Source organism: Staurois parvus, unplaced genomic scaffold (assembly GCF_062004578.1).
Source record: "Staurois parvus isolate SC_StPar_1 unplaced genomic scaffold, SC_StPar_1.0 ptg000025l, whole genome shotgun sequence".
Lineage (NCBI taxonomy): Eukaryota > Metazoa > Chordata > Amphibia > Anura > Ranidae > Staurois > Staurois parvus.
In genome coordinates, this window is record NW_028317821.1 from 10,984,584 (window position 1) to 11,001,095 (window position 16,512).

At 41.3% G+C, this 16,512-nt stretch overlaps 1 protein-coding gene across 3 annotated transcripts in view; it reads left to right on the top strand.

Moving 5' to 3' along the window:
* The window catches only part of HCFC2 (host cell factor C2), a 62,823-nt gene that overhangs the window by 37,476 nt on the left and 8,835 nt on the right, over positions 1 to 16,512 (top strand). For 2 of the 3 annotated variants that reach the window (XM_089651834.1, XM_089651833.1), the window contains exons 6-15: positions 664 to 770; positions 901 to 1,086; positions 1,171 to 1,422; positions 8,392 to 8,489; positions 9,387 to 9,537; positions 9,835 to 10,035; positions 10,993 to 11,057; positions 11,318 to 11,458; positions 12,511 to 12,690; positions 13,283 to 13,565. In XM_089651834.1, the coding sequence (XP_089507960.1) occupies positions 664 to 770; positions 901 to 1,086; positions 1,171 to 1,422; positions 8,392 to 8,489; positions 9,387 to 9,537; positions 9,835 to 10,035; positions 10,993 to 11,057; positions 11,318 to 11,458; positions 12,511 to 12,690; positions 13,283 to 13,565 (1,664 nt within the window). The remainder of the gene's footprint in view (positions 1 to 663; positions 771 to 900; positions 1,087 to 1,170; positions 1,423 to 8,391; positions 8,490 to 9,386; positions 9,538 to 9,834; positions 10,036 to 10,992; positions 11,058 to 11,317; positions 11,459 to 12,510; positions 12,691 to 13,282; positions 13,566 to 16,512) is intronic. The other variant, XM_089651835.1, reaches the window with a different exon arrangement.

The following is a 16,512-nucleotide window of genomic DNA, read 5'->3' on the forward strand; positions in this document are numbered from 1 at the left end:
TTCCTCACCCAGAGAGCATTCCTTCCCACCCACTTTACCCTCTCACTCATCTCATAGCTCATCCTCCCCACTCAGGGTGTGTCCCTCTCTGCCAACCTTAGCCCCCATTCAGAGCACATCACTCCCTGGCCACCTTAACCCTCATTTATAGGGCATCACTCCCTAATAACCCCTCCTCACTTAGAGTATCCCTCCCTGTCCACCCCCCACCTCTCTCCCTTTCACAGAACATCCCCCTAGTCCCTTTAACCCTTGTTCATAGTATATCACTCCCCAGTACTTCTCTACTCACAGTGCATAACACATTTATCTCACCTCAGTCACATTGATCCTCAGCCCTTTGAGTGTATGCGCTCTGCCAATCAGCTCTACTCTACCCGTTCTGAAACAGGCACTCTTTGAGCTAGGTATTATTGTTTAGTAATAATTCAAAATAGAGATTATGTAACTTGAATTATTTTATGTGACTTGAAAAGAGAAGCGAAAACTGTGTCCTATTTCATTGTACCTTTTGCCTTGTGTTTTGTCTTTTGCTGCTCTGGTGTCTTTAAATTTGATCTAGTTTCCCGTTTGGAATATTCTGTATGGTAGAAAAACATTGGTCATTTCTCATGAAAAGTGTTCTTTCTTTCTATCCTAATGCACAGTTTGATTTATTTTTAGAATGTATATATTTGGTGGCTGGGTTCCACAAACTGAAAATGGTGACAGCTCAGCAGCTGAAGAGAATCATTGGAAGTGCACTAACTCTTTTTCCTACTTAGATCTGGGTGTGTATCATTGATTTTCATATTGTTATTGGTGGCTAGATACACAGTGTGTAGTGTACAGCATGCTTTCATGTTTATATAATTGCAGCTGATTTTTATCTTACTGAATGTGTTTCACTTTGTTGGGCAGACTCCATGGAGTGGGGCGTGTTAATGGCAGACAGCTCAGAAGAGAAAGTTAACTGGCCAAGACCCAGAGCAGGACACTGTGCAGTCACAGTTGGAAAACGCCTGTATATTTGGAGTGGAAGGGATGGTTACAAAAAGGCATGGAATTACCAAGTGTGTTGCAAAGACCTTTGGTACATTGACACAGGTAGGACACACCAAACTGATTCAGATTATCTTGTAGCAATGTACCTTAAAGTCCTGGATGCAAGCATTTTTGTGTCTTTTTCAGAGAAGCCATCAGCATCCTCACAAGTTCAGCTAATACTGGCTACCACAAACTCGTTTCATGTAAAATGGGATGAACTGCCAACTGTTGAAAGGTATCTTCTACAGCTAAGCCCTGAATTGCCAGTGTCTCCGTGTGCTGGAAAAGCTGCTCACCTCAGTGAACTTTCTACACAGAGTTCTTGCATTTCTCCATACGCAGCTCCATTACACTTACTTCAGAGTGGACTTTCATGCTCACAAAATGTGGAAGAAAGTAAGTTACAGTCTGAGAGACATGTTTTAGTAACGTGCAAAAAGTAGTACATTGCTTGCTTTAAAGGATAGGTCCAGCTTTAGCGTCATGTTATACTCATGTTTGGGGTGGAACATGTTGCTATGCATCAGCCCCCTTCACTACCTGAATCCCTCCCCTACAAGTCCTATCTTCCACCATGGCAGACTGCTTGTGGTTCCCAATGAACTACAAGAGCATTGATTGGCGTCCTCATAGTCCATTGATAACTTCCTTCAGCTGCGTAACTGTCTGTTCATATGAAGGTACGGGCAGAGAGCTGAATGAAGTGTCTGCAGGAGCCTGACACTGCACCTGTGATCCACTGGAAAAAAAAAAAAGTTGCTATTACACAGGTCTGCATAAAAATTTTTTTCAAGAGCTGTTTTGGATATTCCACATAATCTTTGTTTTTTGTTGCGCTGAATCCGAAAAGGACCTCCATTTTGTCATAGGACATCATGTTTCCTGACAATTTAGGTAACTATGTTAAATAAGGCAATACCTCAAAATAAATGGAAATAGACTTATAAAATTAAAGTTTTATTACAATTTTTTCATGAAAATCCTTTTTTGAACTGAATTGAGCTCACCTACACACACTAAACTCGATTCTTCTTCTCTGTGAGGCTCCTCTTGGTGCATTTACGCTTGTAAGTAGCATCTGGAATGTCTCTCTGAAGCATCCAACAGTAGACTGCCATCATTGTAATGCTCCATTTTCCCTGGTATCTCCTTTCCATCTCTTTAATGTCTTGGTGGAATCGTTCACATTTTTCCTCACTCACAGCTCCCAAATTTTCAGGAAAGTAGTCAAGGTGGGACTGGATGAAATGCACTTTCAAACTCATCAGGCAACCTAAAGCTTGAAATGCTTTAAGCATTCGTCCGACGATCTTTTTGTAGTGAGGATCTTTGTTATTGCCTAAAAATTTCTGTACGACTTCTTTAAATGCAATCCACCCTTCTTTTTGAGGATCCGTTATAGTATTGACAAACTCTTGATCAACTATATGCCTTCTAATGTCTGGTCCGAAGAACACACCTTCCTTCAATTTTGCCTCCGACAGGCCTGGAAACTTGGTGACCAAGTATTTGAAGCATTCTCCATCTCTTGGAAGTGATTTTATGAATTGCTTCATCAATCCCAATTTTATGTGGAGAGGTGGTAGAAGAACTTTATGGGAAGGTACCAAAGTTTCTCAGAGGACATTTTTTTCACCGACTGTTAGCACCCTCGGCTGCCAACTCTTCTTGGTCCCGTGATTTTGTCAGTCTCGACTGTCCCATAGACACAAAAAACAAGGGTATTTGGTATACCCAGCTTGTTGCCCGAGCAGCATGCACAAGACCTTCAAGTCCCCACATACTTGCCAACCATGGTCTTCATATTTAAGTTTATGAAGAACCAATTCCAAGTTCTCGTAGGTTTCCTTCAAGTGTACGGAATGACCTACAGGTATTAAAGCGTAAAAACCACCGTTGTGGAGTAAAACTGCTTTGAGACTTCTTTTTGAAGAATCTATAAAAAGACGCCATTGCTCTGAATCATATTGGATAATAAATTGACCCATCAGACCTTTGACATCGATGCAATAAACCAACTTGTCTTCCTGGGCGAAGTAAGGAACGAACTCCTTTTCACGATGTCTGAACCATGAAGATGACACTCCTGGCAACAATAAATTCCTGCTTTTCAGCCTTGATCCGAGTAACTCAGCGGCATCTTTGGGAAGATTCAAGTCTCTTACAAAATCATTCATCTCCTCCTGAGAAAACAATTTTGGTCTTGTATCATCTTCAAAGTCAGAACTTGATTCGTCATCTGGTTCAGGTATGACTTTACCTTCATCTGAGCTAGGTATCTCTTCCAAGGTAGCAGATACTGGTATATCTGTGCCATGGGGATGGGACGAATTGCTGAGTGAAGATTGGGGTATGAAATGGAATGCTTCCATTTGAAATTAAACCCTTTCAGATTGCATGAACAAAAGTAACAGTCGTCACTATGGTTCTTTTGCTCTCGCCATACCATAGGAATCCCATAACGGAAAGATTTTTTTCTTACCCTTGAACCAGTTTCGGAGGTCCTCAACACAACATTTGCACACTTTATGAGGCGCCCAAACTTTATCTTGATCTCCAATTTTTAGTCCAAAGTATGCAAAGTATACTTTTTTCACAAAGTCTATAATCTTCTTCTGTTGCTTCAACACTGTATATTCACCACAGATGAAACAGAAACTGTCTGGCGAATTAATACACTTTCGCGGAGCCATAACATAACGGTTGAAGAATGACGAGCTAACACGAGCTGCGATGAAAAAGTGTGAACAGCCTAGAACCAAGAACCTGATGATGATTCGTGCACAAGTGTGGACTGCAGGAGAGAGCAGCTCTGTGTCTGTACACCAGACTGTCACAGTGCTGGCCACGCCCCCCTGCACTGACCAGAGCTGCTGCTATCTGCCCTGTGTTTCCCTCCCACTGGATTCTATCTGCACTGTGTATCCCTCCCACTGGATTCTTCAGGAAAGATTAACCCCTTCTACCATTAGAAGCACAGACTCAGGGCTGAGGCTTACACACACAGCATGCTGCTGAGTATCCAAGTAGTCAGACATGTCACTCAGAGCAGCACTTGTATTCACCCCCTTTGCAGGGGGGAGGGCAGAATTTGTTTACCTGCAAATAACAACAAAGGGCCAGAAGAGAACTAAGGAAATGAAGAAATAGAATTTGTTTTCCCTAAAACTTGCTTAGCTTATGTATATATTGCTGACCATTAGATTTACAGTGCTATATTTTTTTTTACATAACTCGGACAACCCCTTTAAGGTTTTTTGGGCATTTTATATCTTAAATGCACTTATGTGAATTAATTAATAGTAATTTGGACTTTAAATTTGGTTAAAAACCCGTAATATAAAAAAAAATACCAAAAATTAAAACAATTTGATAAATTTGAAGACAATTTTGCATTTTGTGGGAAATGCATGACGTCTAGGAGTTTTTTTTTCAATATTTTATTTGTTTTCAGCACACCAAAATACATGGAAATTAGATGAAAATAATAATAATAATTTTTTTTGTGGTGTTTTTTTTTTTTTTTTTTTTTTTTTACTTATTATTTAACATGAGTATGACTGAAAGTGTTCAGACAAGCGGATGATAGATTTGTTGTAGAATACTCTCTGAATCCTGAAATATGATGGAGCTGCCATAATTTTGACATTCATGCTGCTGTTGCAGAGAAATCAGTTATAGATAATTTCTGATTCCAAGATGAGTCTGAGGATGTTAAACCAATCCCTGTGTAAGGACATTAAAATGAATCCTAAAGCAGTAGAAAAATCCAGGTTGTCACTTTTACCTACAGGTAAGCTTATAATAAAGCTTATCTATGGGTAAAATGGATATCTCCTAAACATACACATTTTAGGAGATATTCACACGTTTTGCAGCTGGTGACGTCACTGGCAAAAGCGTACTGCGCTCTCAATTGAGGTCACACTGAATTTGCCGTCAATCCTGAGTGCTGTTCCATTACCACAACTCCTGTGCGCATGAGTGATATAATCGCGGCAATAGTTGTATCTTTGCTGCTCGACCACTCAAATGGCTAGAGTCCGCAAACTTGGAAGGAAGACTGGATAAAGATAGAAGCTCTAACAGCGGCGACGGCTCTCTGCTTGCAAGGGGACATTTTTTTTTTTTTTTTTTTTTTTTAGGACTACCACTTTAACACAAAAACAAAAATGTAATATATTGCAGCGTACTGGTCCTTAGATGTGGTGGCTGCATTTGTTTTTGTTTTATTCAAGCTTCTTCCTTTATTTTACCCGGTAATCCTGCAGATAACACACTTCTGTCCCTTTGTGGCTGACTTTTTAGAGAGTCAGCCATGATTGTCACACAGGCTGGACATGTTTGCCTTTTGTAACTCTCCATTATTGAAGAGATTTACAGTAGTTAACAGAAGAAAATTATAATTGTTTTTGCTGTTTTTTCAACTCACAGATGCTGATGCTCACATTTCTCCCTTTCAGTTGATCGTGCATCCTTCTCAGGCTCCTCCCCTGACCTTGTACTGTCCTTGCATCATTCTTATGCACATTCTCCTTCAGCAAGACATCTTTGACTGTCTGGTCTCTGCTCTGAAACATTCTCTCATTAGTACCTCTCGGTTGCCCCTCCATGAGAATTTCTCTTTGGTAATGCTATTGTACTCTTTTGAGACAGCCAGTGTCCGGTTTTCTTCACTCAGAGTCACCGGGACTCTCCTGCTCACTGCATGGGGGTGTTAAGTCTACTACCCAGAGCCTCTTTTAATCCTTATTACCGTACCAAATATCTCCCTGACTCGCAACTCTCAGACTGTTCCTGTCATATACCCCTCCATCCCTGTATCAGCGTTACAGATCACCAAAATTGCCTGTGTTCTGAACTGAGAACCATTTTGCTCTCTTTTTCTAAAAAAAAAAACCTGTGTTTCTGTACCATTCAACTATATTTCCAGGTTTTTTATAGCAAAAGTTTGCATTTCCCAGTTCTCAATGCTTCCATTATGTGTTTGTTTCCCTCACCACGTGTGATCTGTACTAGCACTTTCCTGCCCCTCCCTCCTAACATCTTTAGTTATGACTCTACAGACCTTTGCCTAAAGATTTACCAGCAGCTCCTATTCACTCATATTCACCAGCTAGGCTCACTACATCACCTTATGTGGGAGTCATTCTCACTCTCCATGTCCTTCCCTGATTGCATGTCAACCAATTTATTTACCTTACGAGAAGTGGGCTCAGGACCGTCATCTATGCCTACCTGCCATGTCTTCCCTTGGGAACTGAGTGCAAAGATGAGAAGTCACTGTTGCTGATATTTTGACTATTTTGTTGTTCACCCCTTGAATTATTGTTTGAGGACATCTTATGCTCTAAGAAACACTTCCTGTGTCCTGGACTGTGCATTTTGAGATTATGGTAATTTTAATGTACCTGTAAATTCAAAATCTTGGAGTACAAGACACAGGTCCCTTCCCTCTTTGTCTTGGACCCTCACGGAATTGGCAGGGTTTTATGGGTACGCTTTGGGGCAGTCCCAGCAAAACTTTTGCCAGGGTCCAATCGCCTAAAGACAGAGGCATATAACCCATGGTCTAGGAATAAATTTCTGTGTACTCTAACTCTGAGTTTTGGAATCTTCAGATGCATCAAAATTCCTATTTTTCTGTACTTGCTGAAAGTTTTCAAAGCATAATAAAAAAATTAAACCTAATGCAGCTACCACATTGAAAGACTTCAGTTTATTACGTTATTGTTTTGGGGTTTAGCTACACTTTAAGATAAATATAGTGATCCATCTGCTGAGTTTAAGATTATTTATTGACGTGTACGTATAGTTTTTTTTTTTGTTTTTTTTTTTATTATTTTGGATAGAGTAGGGAGTATTTTTTTTTTTCCTCTTAGTTATTACTAGAATAGGTTTTTGCATTGGAAGATTTACCCTCACATTTTGTTCCGGCAGCTCTAAAATGTTGGACTTTCTATTTTGGTGACAATGATCAACAGTACAGATACAGGGGGTATGTCTACCTAGTGGGTACACATGAAAATAAAAATGTGTTTCTCAATAAAGTGCTCTTAAGACTTTTTACTGTATTTTTTACCTCAGTCACTGAGGCTTCTTGTCTAATTTAAAGTATATGTAATAAATAAAGGGGGATGACCAGAGACTGCGGACACAGTACAGGAGATGACCAGAGTCTGCGGACACAGTACAGGAGATGACCAGAGTCTGCGGACACAGTACAGGAGATGACCAGAGACTGCAGACACAGTACAGTGGATGACCAGAGACTGCGGACACAGTACAGGGGATGACCAGAGACTGCGGACACAGTACAGGGGATGACCAGAGACTGCGGACACAGTACAGGGGATGACCAGAGACTGCGGACACAGTACAGGGGATGACCAGAGACTGCGGACACAGTACAGGGGATGACCAGAGACTGCGGACACAGTACAGAGGATGACCAGAGACTGCGGACACAGTACAGGGGATGACCAGAGACTGCGGACACAGTACAGGGGATGACCAGAGACTGCGGACACAGTACAGGGGATGACCAGAGACTGCGGACACAGTACAGGGGATGACCAGAGACTGCGGACACAGTACAGGGGATGACCAGAGACTGCGGACACAGTACAGGGGATGACCAGAGACTGCGGACACAGTATAGATGACCAGAGACTGCAGACAATACAGGGGATGACCAAGAGACTGCAGACAGTACAGGGTATGAACAAGAGACTGCGGACCTTTGGGGAGGGAGGGGGAGCGGGTACCCGCTCCCACTTCCGCAGAGTTATCCTCCCTTTAGTGTGGGCACCCGGCTGTGCCTGGTGCCCACTGCGCATGCGCGAGAAGCGCTGCGCTTTGTGAATGGCCCGGCGTCTTCTGGGACCTGTCATATGTCCCAGAAGACGCCGGACAATTCTCAAAGAGCAGCGCTTCTCGCGCATGCGCAGTGGACACCCGGCTGTTGGGTTTCCACACGAACGATGCTGGCGCGGGAAGACTGCACAGGGCTGGACCGAGGAACAGGTAAGGTCCTGCTGCAGAGAAGAGCTGAGCAGCCGGCCCTGTATTCTGACACGGTGGCGACTGTGTGTGTGTGTGTGTGTGTGTTATCTCTTATTGCTCAACTACTGAGAGTATTTCTAAAATGTGCTTGCTAGCATAATTGCTCCCATGCTTGAGAGTACCAGATCGTCCTGGCCTAACATTTCAGTTGGGCACATGAATGTAGTGCATCAGTGTATGCCTCATGTTAGCTTCTCTCCACTGTGCTTGGCTGCTGTACTGGAACTATACTCATGAGGTCATATGTTTTTACATGTAATTTGATGTTTACAAGAATAACCATGTCCCTTAATATTGTAGATGCAGTTAGCCCAATATCTCCTGCAAGCTGCATATTTCCTTCTGAACATAAAGTGGACATTTGTCACCAGAATATCAGTAGTGGACCAGTTACCCAGGTAAGTGGCTGACAAGTTTTATAATGATTTACATGTATTAGGCCATATCTATATTGATGTGGTGCCAGTAATATGACTTTGTGCCAATGTTTCTATATATAAGGTCTAATAAAATAATAGTATGTATGTACTTAAAAAAAAAAAATAACCAGGTACAGTGTTGCTAATCACTTTACTATGCTTTCAAATTTTTCAGCTGTAAATATGGCAATAAAATCAATCCAGGGTAGATTACATAAATAATACCTAATTTTCAGGGGTTTTTTTGTGCTGTGGTCATGTGACACTGTTTACTTGCTCCTCACCACACTGTTTAATAGGTGGGCAGAACAAGCAGTGAACTCCTGAGTCTGCAGACATCACAGTCTGAGAGCTGCCCAGCATACCTCTTCATTCTGTGTCATGTGACGTGGCTCTCAGTATAAAGAATCAATCACTCATGGGGCTCTACCCAGCAGTAACATCAGTATAGGTGGGCCAATAGCAGAGGAGGAGGAGGAGAAGATGCTGCCATAGAAACAGTTGGAACCGCCCCACAAGACTATGAGCAAAATCATGTGGGGTGGCTTGAGGAACAAAATGAGGAGGTGAGAAGCTTCCTAAAAAGCAGACTATGGAGCATGCGCATTGGGAATGGCAATGCAGTACATAGAGGATCACCTGCTATTTTGTTGCCACTGAGGAGAGGGGAGGTTCATGAAAAAGGCAGAATCAGCCAGGTATTTAAAATAAATAAAACTAAACTTTAATAAATGCTTCAGTGGACAGGTAGAGAGCATAATTTTTATATTATTAAACATAATGAACGATTTGGGCTTTAATGATGCTTTATGCACCTTTACTCTTATTGACAAATGTTTCCTTTTATGTTTGACATTTCTTTCGTCACTGAACTAGAATTCCACACAAAGTTGTTTAGCAAAGTCCACATCTACTGACCATGGTGTTATTGGAATGAAGATCACCTTAACAGAGAAACAAGCACTTTCCAGTGGAACTGTAGAATTAAATGGCAAATTACGAGAATCATCTGGGCCTAAAACAGCAGGTAAGAATAAAGTATTGGTATGTTCTAAATGCAAAAGTTAGTCCTCTGTAATGTTTCTGTAATAAACACAGAATTTAAATTTTATCCTGCATATATTGTATAAAATTGATAGTCTGCATTCCAGAGTAAAAAGTGTAAACATATCACAAGCAGAGAGTCAATACCATCCTTTTGTGACCATGGCTTGGTGTAAACCATAGATATAAAAGGTTTTACATTGCGTTGTAAATGGTCAATTTGATTATCAATTGGATCCAAAGACACCTTTAATGGATTGTCATTTACTTTGTGTCCTAGGTCCTCATACATCATCAAATTTGAATGATGTGCATGCCTTGGACATAGGAATTTTAACACCTGAGGTTTCAGCATCCTGCATTGTCTCCAGTGCACAATCTATGGTAACCCAGCAGAGCATTAAAACTGAGACATCACGTACAAATGGGGCACTTGTTAGAGATGAAACTTCACAAACTACACTCAGTACACAACGTGAAGGTTTGAAATGAGTTTCAGATACTGTATTCTCAGCCATTTGTCTGTAAAAGCAGTTGAATTGCAGGGTGGACATTAACATTGCATGCATATTGAAATGTATATAAAGGTACAAAGTAAAAATGTTTGCATGACATGTCAGTATTTGCAGTTCACAGTATTTTGTGTTCAGCACTTTGGCTATCAAAGTTGATGTAAAATGTATTTTTTTTATCACCTCAGGCAGAGATATTCTGACTGTACCAGTCCCAGTTTGTAATTGTACTAAACATTACATTGTCACACTAACTGCACATGTTAAATGAAGCATCATTACATCTCATTGGCTGTTACAGCACTGACCTCTTCCACAGAAATGTTATTTTATTGGTAATGAGGTTTTTTTTCTGGCTCATGAGACTGGTGGTGAATGACATCCTTTTCAGGCTTGGCTAGCATTCATCAATATAGAATACCAAAAATACTCTATGGAATGTGTAGTAATAACGGATAATAATCCTGGACACACCAATTCATTGAAATCACATTATCATGTTGTTTTACAAAGAGCAATTATCTGTGGCCACCAATCTGTATACATCTTGTATTTGATTAAAGTACTGTACATTAAAATTGCTATAATATAAGGTATTAAATGTGCCAGCATCTACCTCAAACTGAAATAACAGGTATGGACTGACCCTTGGATAGGCCAGATTCTCCTCGCTTCCCATGTGCATTTTTTTCTTTAGAGTTTCCAGGTACAAAGGGGAATGTGCTGTAACGTGTCAACCCATCAGGACAGATATATGTTGTAAATAATTCTGAAGGGATCCCCAGTCACTGTATGTATGTATGTATGTATTTGGTACACCAAAAATAAATAGCAGTTACAAGTTGAAGTTTGATACACTTTTTTATTTATATATGAGTAAGTTCACCTGTTAAATTTCACAGTTACTGAGACAATTTTCTTTCTAGGTACAGGCTCCACATCGGCTTCACATAAAAGTGAGAAACTGATGTCCCAGTCAAAGAGCTCGCTAGTAAGTTTTTCTTACTAACCGTTTACAGACAAATATACTACAGAATATAGAACTGTTGCTTTCACTCTATAAGGCAAATTTAAATTAAACTAGATGCAGAACTACTGGTCACCGATATACTGGAGAAGTAAAAAATAGTTTGATCAGCTTTGCTTTCTGCATTTTGGAGAATATGCTAGTTTGCATACCACATGCAGGTATCTCTTTCTAGAAATGGAACTTCTTAGGGGTGAACTGAAGCATTTTTACTTTGCTGACAGGCAAATGGGCAGGTCACAGAAAAATCTGCAGTAAAGAATGGCCAGAGGAAGTGGTATGATGTTGGGATCTTCCAAACGAATACTGCTGTTGTCAGCCACTTCTTTGTGCTTCCAGAAGCAAACCAGGGCACTTCAGGAAAGGTAGTATGCCTACATCAGATGTGTACAGATTCTGTCTTCTTTTTTTTTTTTTTTTTTATTTAAGTAATTATTTGTGACTGTTTTTTTTTTTTTTTTTTCCCTTTTAATGTGAACCTGTGCTTTGCCAGGACAAACCAACACGCTAAAGAGGACCTCCAGTAACAGATAGCTATATAAATTCATAAGAAGAAAAAGTACGGTGTGTTACATGCTCTACTTGAGGCACATTTACTTTGTAATGTATTCATTTGTACTGACTTCATAATACTGCCAGCACTGTACTTCCCGAACTGTGGCTTATGAGAGCTGGAGCTCTGAAACAGTGAAGGGATCCCACTGTTTACCCACCCTTTCCCCTTGGCTATTCACAGAACACCAAGATGTGCAGTGAATGGAAAAGGGGAGAGGGAAAAAAAAAAGGGAGTAAATGACAGGAGGCCATCACTGTATGAGAACTGCAGCCCCCATACCCTCGGTGCCGGAGGTGGGTACATGTGAATTAATTATATCGTAAAAAAAAACCCCAAAAAAACAAGGTGAGCATTTAATATAACTCACAAGAAGGCAAATGTTTTACTCTTTTTGCATTTGTATAGATGTCTGCTGCTGGAATTCTGCTTTAACTTTCTCCCAGCTCCACAGTAGCACATACAGTACTCTGAGAGAGCGTGTTATTCACCTCTCTCTTATCAGTCATATTTTATGTACAGCAGTTTACTACTGTTAAATGAAAAGTGGCTAGTGTGTGTGTGTGGGTGTGTGTGTTGTTTTTTTTTTTTTTTTTTTCACCGATTCAAAAATATATTGCTATTATACAATCCAGTTTTTTTTTTTTTCTTATTAATGAAGGGTGATTAAAAAAATGTATTGCCATTATACAATCCAAGGTCACACAATAAAATGCAGGCACACACAACATATACATAAACAATATATCTTAGAATGTAAGTCATGTCGCTACCCTACCCCATACTCTTTAATTTATTAAATTTAAACTAAAGGGCCAAATATGCAATCACAGTCTAACAACTGAAACACTGGTTTTCTTCCAGGATGCTGATGCTCCTTGCTACACTTTGTTAAAGAAACATGAACTCAATCCTGGCAGTTCATACAGGTTCAGAGTTGCTGCAATTAATGGATATGGAATTGGTTCTTTCAGTAAAATTAGTGAGTTTAAGACTTGCATTCCTGGATTTCCTGGAGCTCCATCATCCGTAAAAATCACTAAGGTGAGACCCTAAGAAAATACTTGCAAAAATGGCACAAAGCGTTATTTAGACCACACATGTGAAAAATAATTTTTTGGTTCATGATAGCATGCAATAGTGTGTAGTTACTGGCCACATTTCTTTTTTTCTTTTTCCTCCTATCAGCTCTAGAAATTCAGTCATTTTAACTTATCTTTTTATGCATTGCCAGAGTAATCTAAGCCAGGTTTGGGACCAATAAAACAGGAATATGCTCTAGAAAAATGAGGTGATTTTAGCATAGTAGTTTTGCTTTAGCCACTAAAGTTTGTTTGTAAATGTTCCAGTGGTGGGATTCCTGTCCTGGCACTTAGTAAAAGTTTCAGCAGGAAAACAAATTGACCTGCCAGGGATAGGGTCTAAGAGCATCTCATACTTCATGACCCATTTGAGTCTTCCACATGTTAAGAGATTCTCCCCACCTTCCTATTTGTAGTGTTGTGTGAGGCTTCTGATCCCCAGGCAAGTTTCTTGCATGACATTGCCACTGTAGATGCCATATAATTTGATTGATTAAAAGCTTTCCTAAAGAATTCAGTTTGGTTATCTAATGAAACATATATAATTATTTCAGAGTGCAGACTGTGTCCATATTTCATGGGAAACGCCTTCTTCACCAACGGGAAACATTTTAGAATATTCTGCCTTCTTAGCCATACGTACTTCTCTTCCTGAGGCCCAGAATCAGCTGGCATTCATGAAAATTTACAGTGGTGTGAAGACATCCTGCACTGTAACCTCTGCTCAGCTGGCAAATGCTCACGTTGACTGCAGCTCTCGGCCTGCTGTCGTTTTCAGGATTTCTGCAAAGAATGAAAAGGGTTATGGACCAGCCATACAAGTGCGATGGCTTCAAGGTAAGCATAGAAACAATTGTTATCTGGAAATTATGCTGCCACCTTCAAGTGAATGAACAGTGGCCAAAAAAAAACAGGAATCTCCCTCAAGGCATAACCCTTCCCAGCTTCACTAAGCTTCAGTTTTGTGCTAGTGTTCTTGGGTAAGGAATAGGCCTCCCTGTATCTCTCTCATGAGCTGTTTTCATAACTGTTGGCCTTGTCCATACACCCCTTATGGGGCAGTGGACTATATTCAGATTGGTCTTTATGACCAGCAGGGCAAAAGGTGCAGTACCCAGACCCTGTATACAAAAGTGGGGACAGCCTGTAACATCTGCTGGTTGGTGCTGAATCCTGCGATTCGTGATCTCCGGCATACAATGTAGCTGGTGAACTTTCTGGCAAGGTGCTCTACCAGGTCCAGGTCAATGAGCATAATTTCCTCTGGTTGATATGGCAGCTTCCTTTAATTGTTCCCTATGACTCTTCAGTGTGCTTTGGATTGATCGGTCTCGGTAGTGTTTAAGGCACCATACTGCGGTAGAATGTACTATTGGGGCAGCTTGCGATTTTTCAGCTGGTCCCATGTACTGTACATGTGCATTTCAGGCTCTGAGCCAACACAGCATGGAATACATTCTTACTGTAGGTGCAGCGAGTACTAGGACATTGTCTACGGTAGTGGCTGCCACCTAGGTGATCTGACTTAGATCTACCTTAGATTAGATGCTCTCTTCTAGGCATCCTCTCTGGCAGCAGCGATTCTACATCCTGCAATATCTACGGTGGGAATTTTTCAAGCCCTAACTTCTAGACGAAGCATATGCTTTGTTGCTGAGACTCAGATCGGGAAGCTCCTGGAAGACAATATAAGAGCCTTGAGCTTCCCGGTTGATGCCTTGGAATAGTCCAACAACAGCTTTCTAGAGTTGGTACCAGGACTGTCCAAATGAGACTGATATTATAGCTGAGGTGTTGGTCGGCATAACTTCTCTGCAAGAAGCAAATTAAGCGGCTGCCATTTTAGGACTATGACATATTCCCCTAAGAAGAAGGCAAAGGTGACACCAGTGGAGCCTTCAAAATCCAAAAATAGGTCCTTTCATAAGCAACCAGCCTTGGGCTCTAAGCAGAATCTTCCATTCCCAAATTCTCTTTTTATCTGGAGGCAAATCCTCCTCACAGTGAAGGGTTCGCCCTGCATTTGCATGGGTATGGTGTTCTTGTGCACACTCATAGCTGCCTGGACTCAGGATGTAACAGATGTTGTATCCAGAGAATGCAAACTGGAGTTTTTCTGCTTCCCCCTCCATGCTTTATGTGCTCAAGGGTGTCTTCAGATCAACAATAAAGAGTGTTTTCTTTGTGACCCTGGAAAGACTGTTGTACCAAGGGATCATCACTGCTGTACTGGCAGGGGAGATATCTTACAGTTTTTATTTCAACCTGTTAATACTTCCCAAGCCAAATGGAGACGTCCAGCCTATTTTGGACCTCAAGGGTGTCAACAAGTTCCTGCAAGTACAGAAATTCAAGATTGAGTCCACCTGATCTGTGATTGCTTTGCTATATCAGGGTCTTCCTGTCGTCAATAGATACTAAGGATGTCTGTCTTTATATTCCAATGCAGAGAAGGAGTATGGAGTCTCAATGAGGATATGAGGCCAGTCCAGTCCAATGTAGTGGGTCACTATATGCAAAGGTATAGACTCTATATGTGCTGGATTCTGTGCTGCATATATGTGATCTGATGGTCATGAGTGGATGGATCTGCTGCAATGACCAGAGTCCTGTGCAGGCATATATGGGGCATGTGCTGCAAGTCAAAGAGCTGGTTGCCAAATGTAGTCACAGTCCTGTGCGTGTAGCAACGATGGTTGGAATCTTGAATAGATAGGCTGCAGTGATAGGCGATGCAATATACAATATATTGCCAAACGTATCGGGACACCCCTCCAAATCCCTGGATTCAAGTGTTCTAATCACCTCCATGTTCACAGGTGTATAAAATCAAACACCTAGGCATGCAGATTGCTTCTGCAAACATTTGTGAAAGAATGGGTCACATTCACGAGCTCAGTGAATTCAAGTTTGGTACCATGATAGGTTGCCTCCTGTGCAATTTCAGTCCATTCGTGAAATTTCCTTGGTACTAAATATTCCACGATCAACTGTTAGTGGTACTATAACAAAGTGGAAGCAACTGGGAAGAACAGCAACTCAGCCACAAAGTGGTAGGCCACGTATAATGACAGAGGGGGGTCAGCGCATGCTGAAGCGCACAGTGCGCAGAAGTCACCAACTGTCTGTCTGCAGAGTCAATAGCTAAAGACCTCTAAACTTCATGTGGCCTTCAGATTAGCACAACAACAATTCGTAGAGAGCTTCATGGAATGGATTTCCATGGCTGAGCAGCTGCATCCAAGTCTTACATCAGCAAGTGCAATGCAAAGCGTCAGATGCAGTGGTGTTAAGCATACCACCACCAGGCTCTAGAGCAGTGGAGGGAGATGTGTTCTCTGGAGTGATCAATCATGCTTCTCTGGCAATCTGATGAACGTGTCTGGGTTTGGCCAGGAGAACGGTACTTGCCAGACTGCATTGTGCCAAGTGTAAAGTGTGGTGGAAGGGGGAATATGGTGTGGGGTTGTTTTTCAGGGGTTGGGCTTGGCCACTTAGTTCCAGTGCAGAGAATGCTTAAGGCGTCAGCATACCAAGACATTTTGGACAATTTCATGCTCCCAACTTTGTGTGAACAGTTTGGAGATGGCCCCTTCCTGTTTCAACATGACTGTGCACCAGTGCACAAAGCAAGGTACATAAACACATGGTTGAATGAGTTTTGGGCGGAGGAATTTGACTGTCTTGACCTCAACCCGATAGAACACCTTTGGGATGAATTAGAGCAGAGACTAAGCCAGGCCTTCTCGTTCGACATCACTGCCTGACCTCACAAATGTGCTTC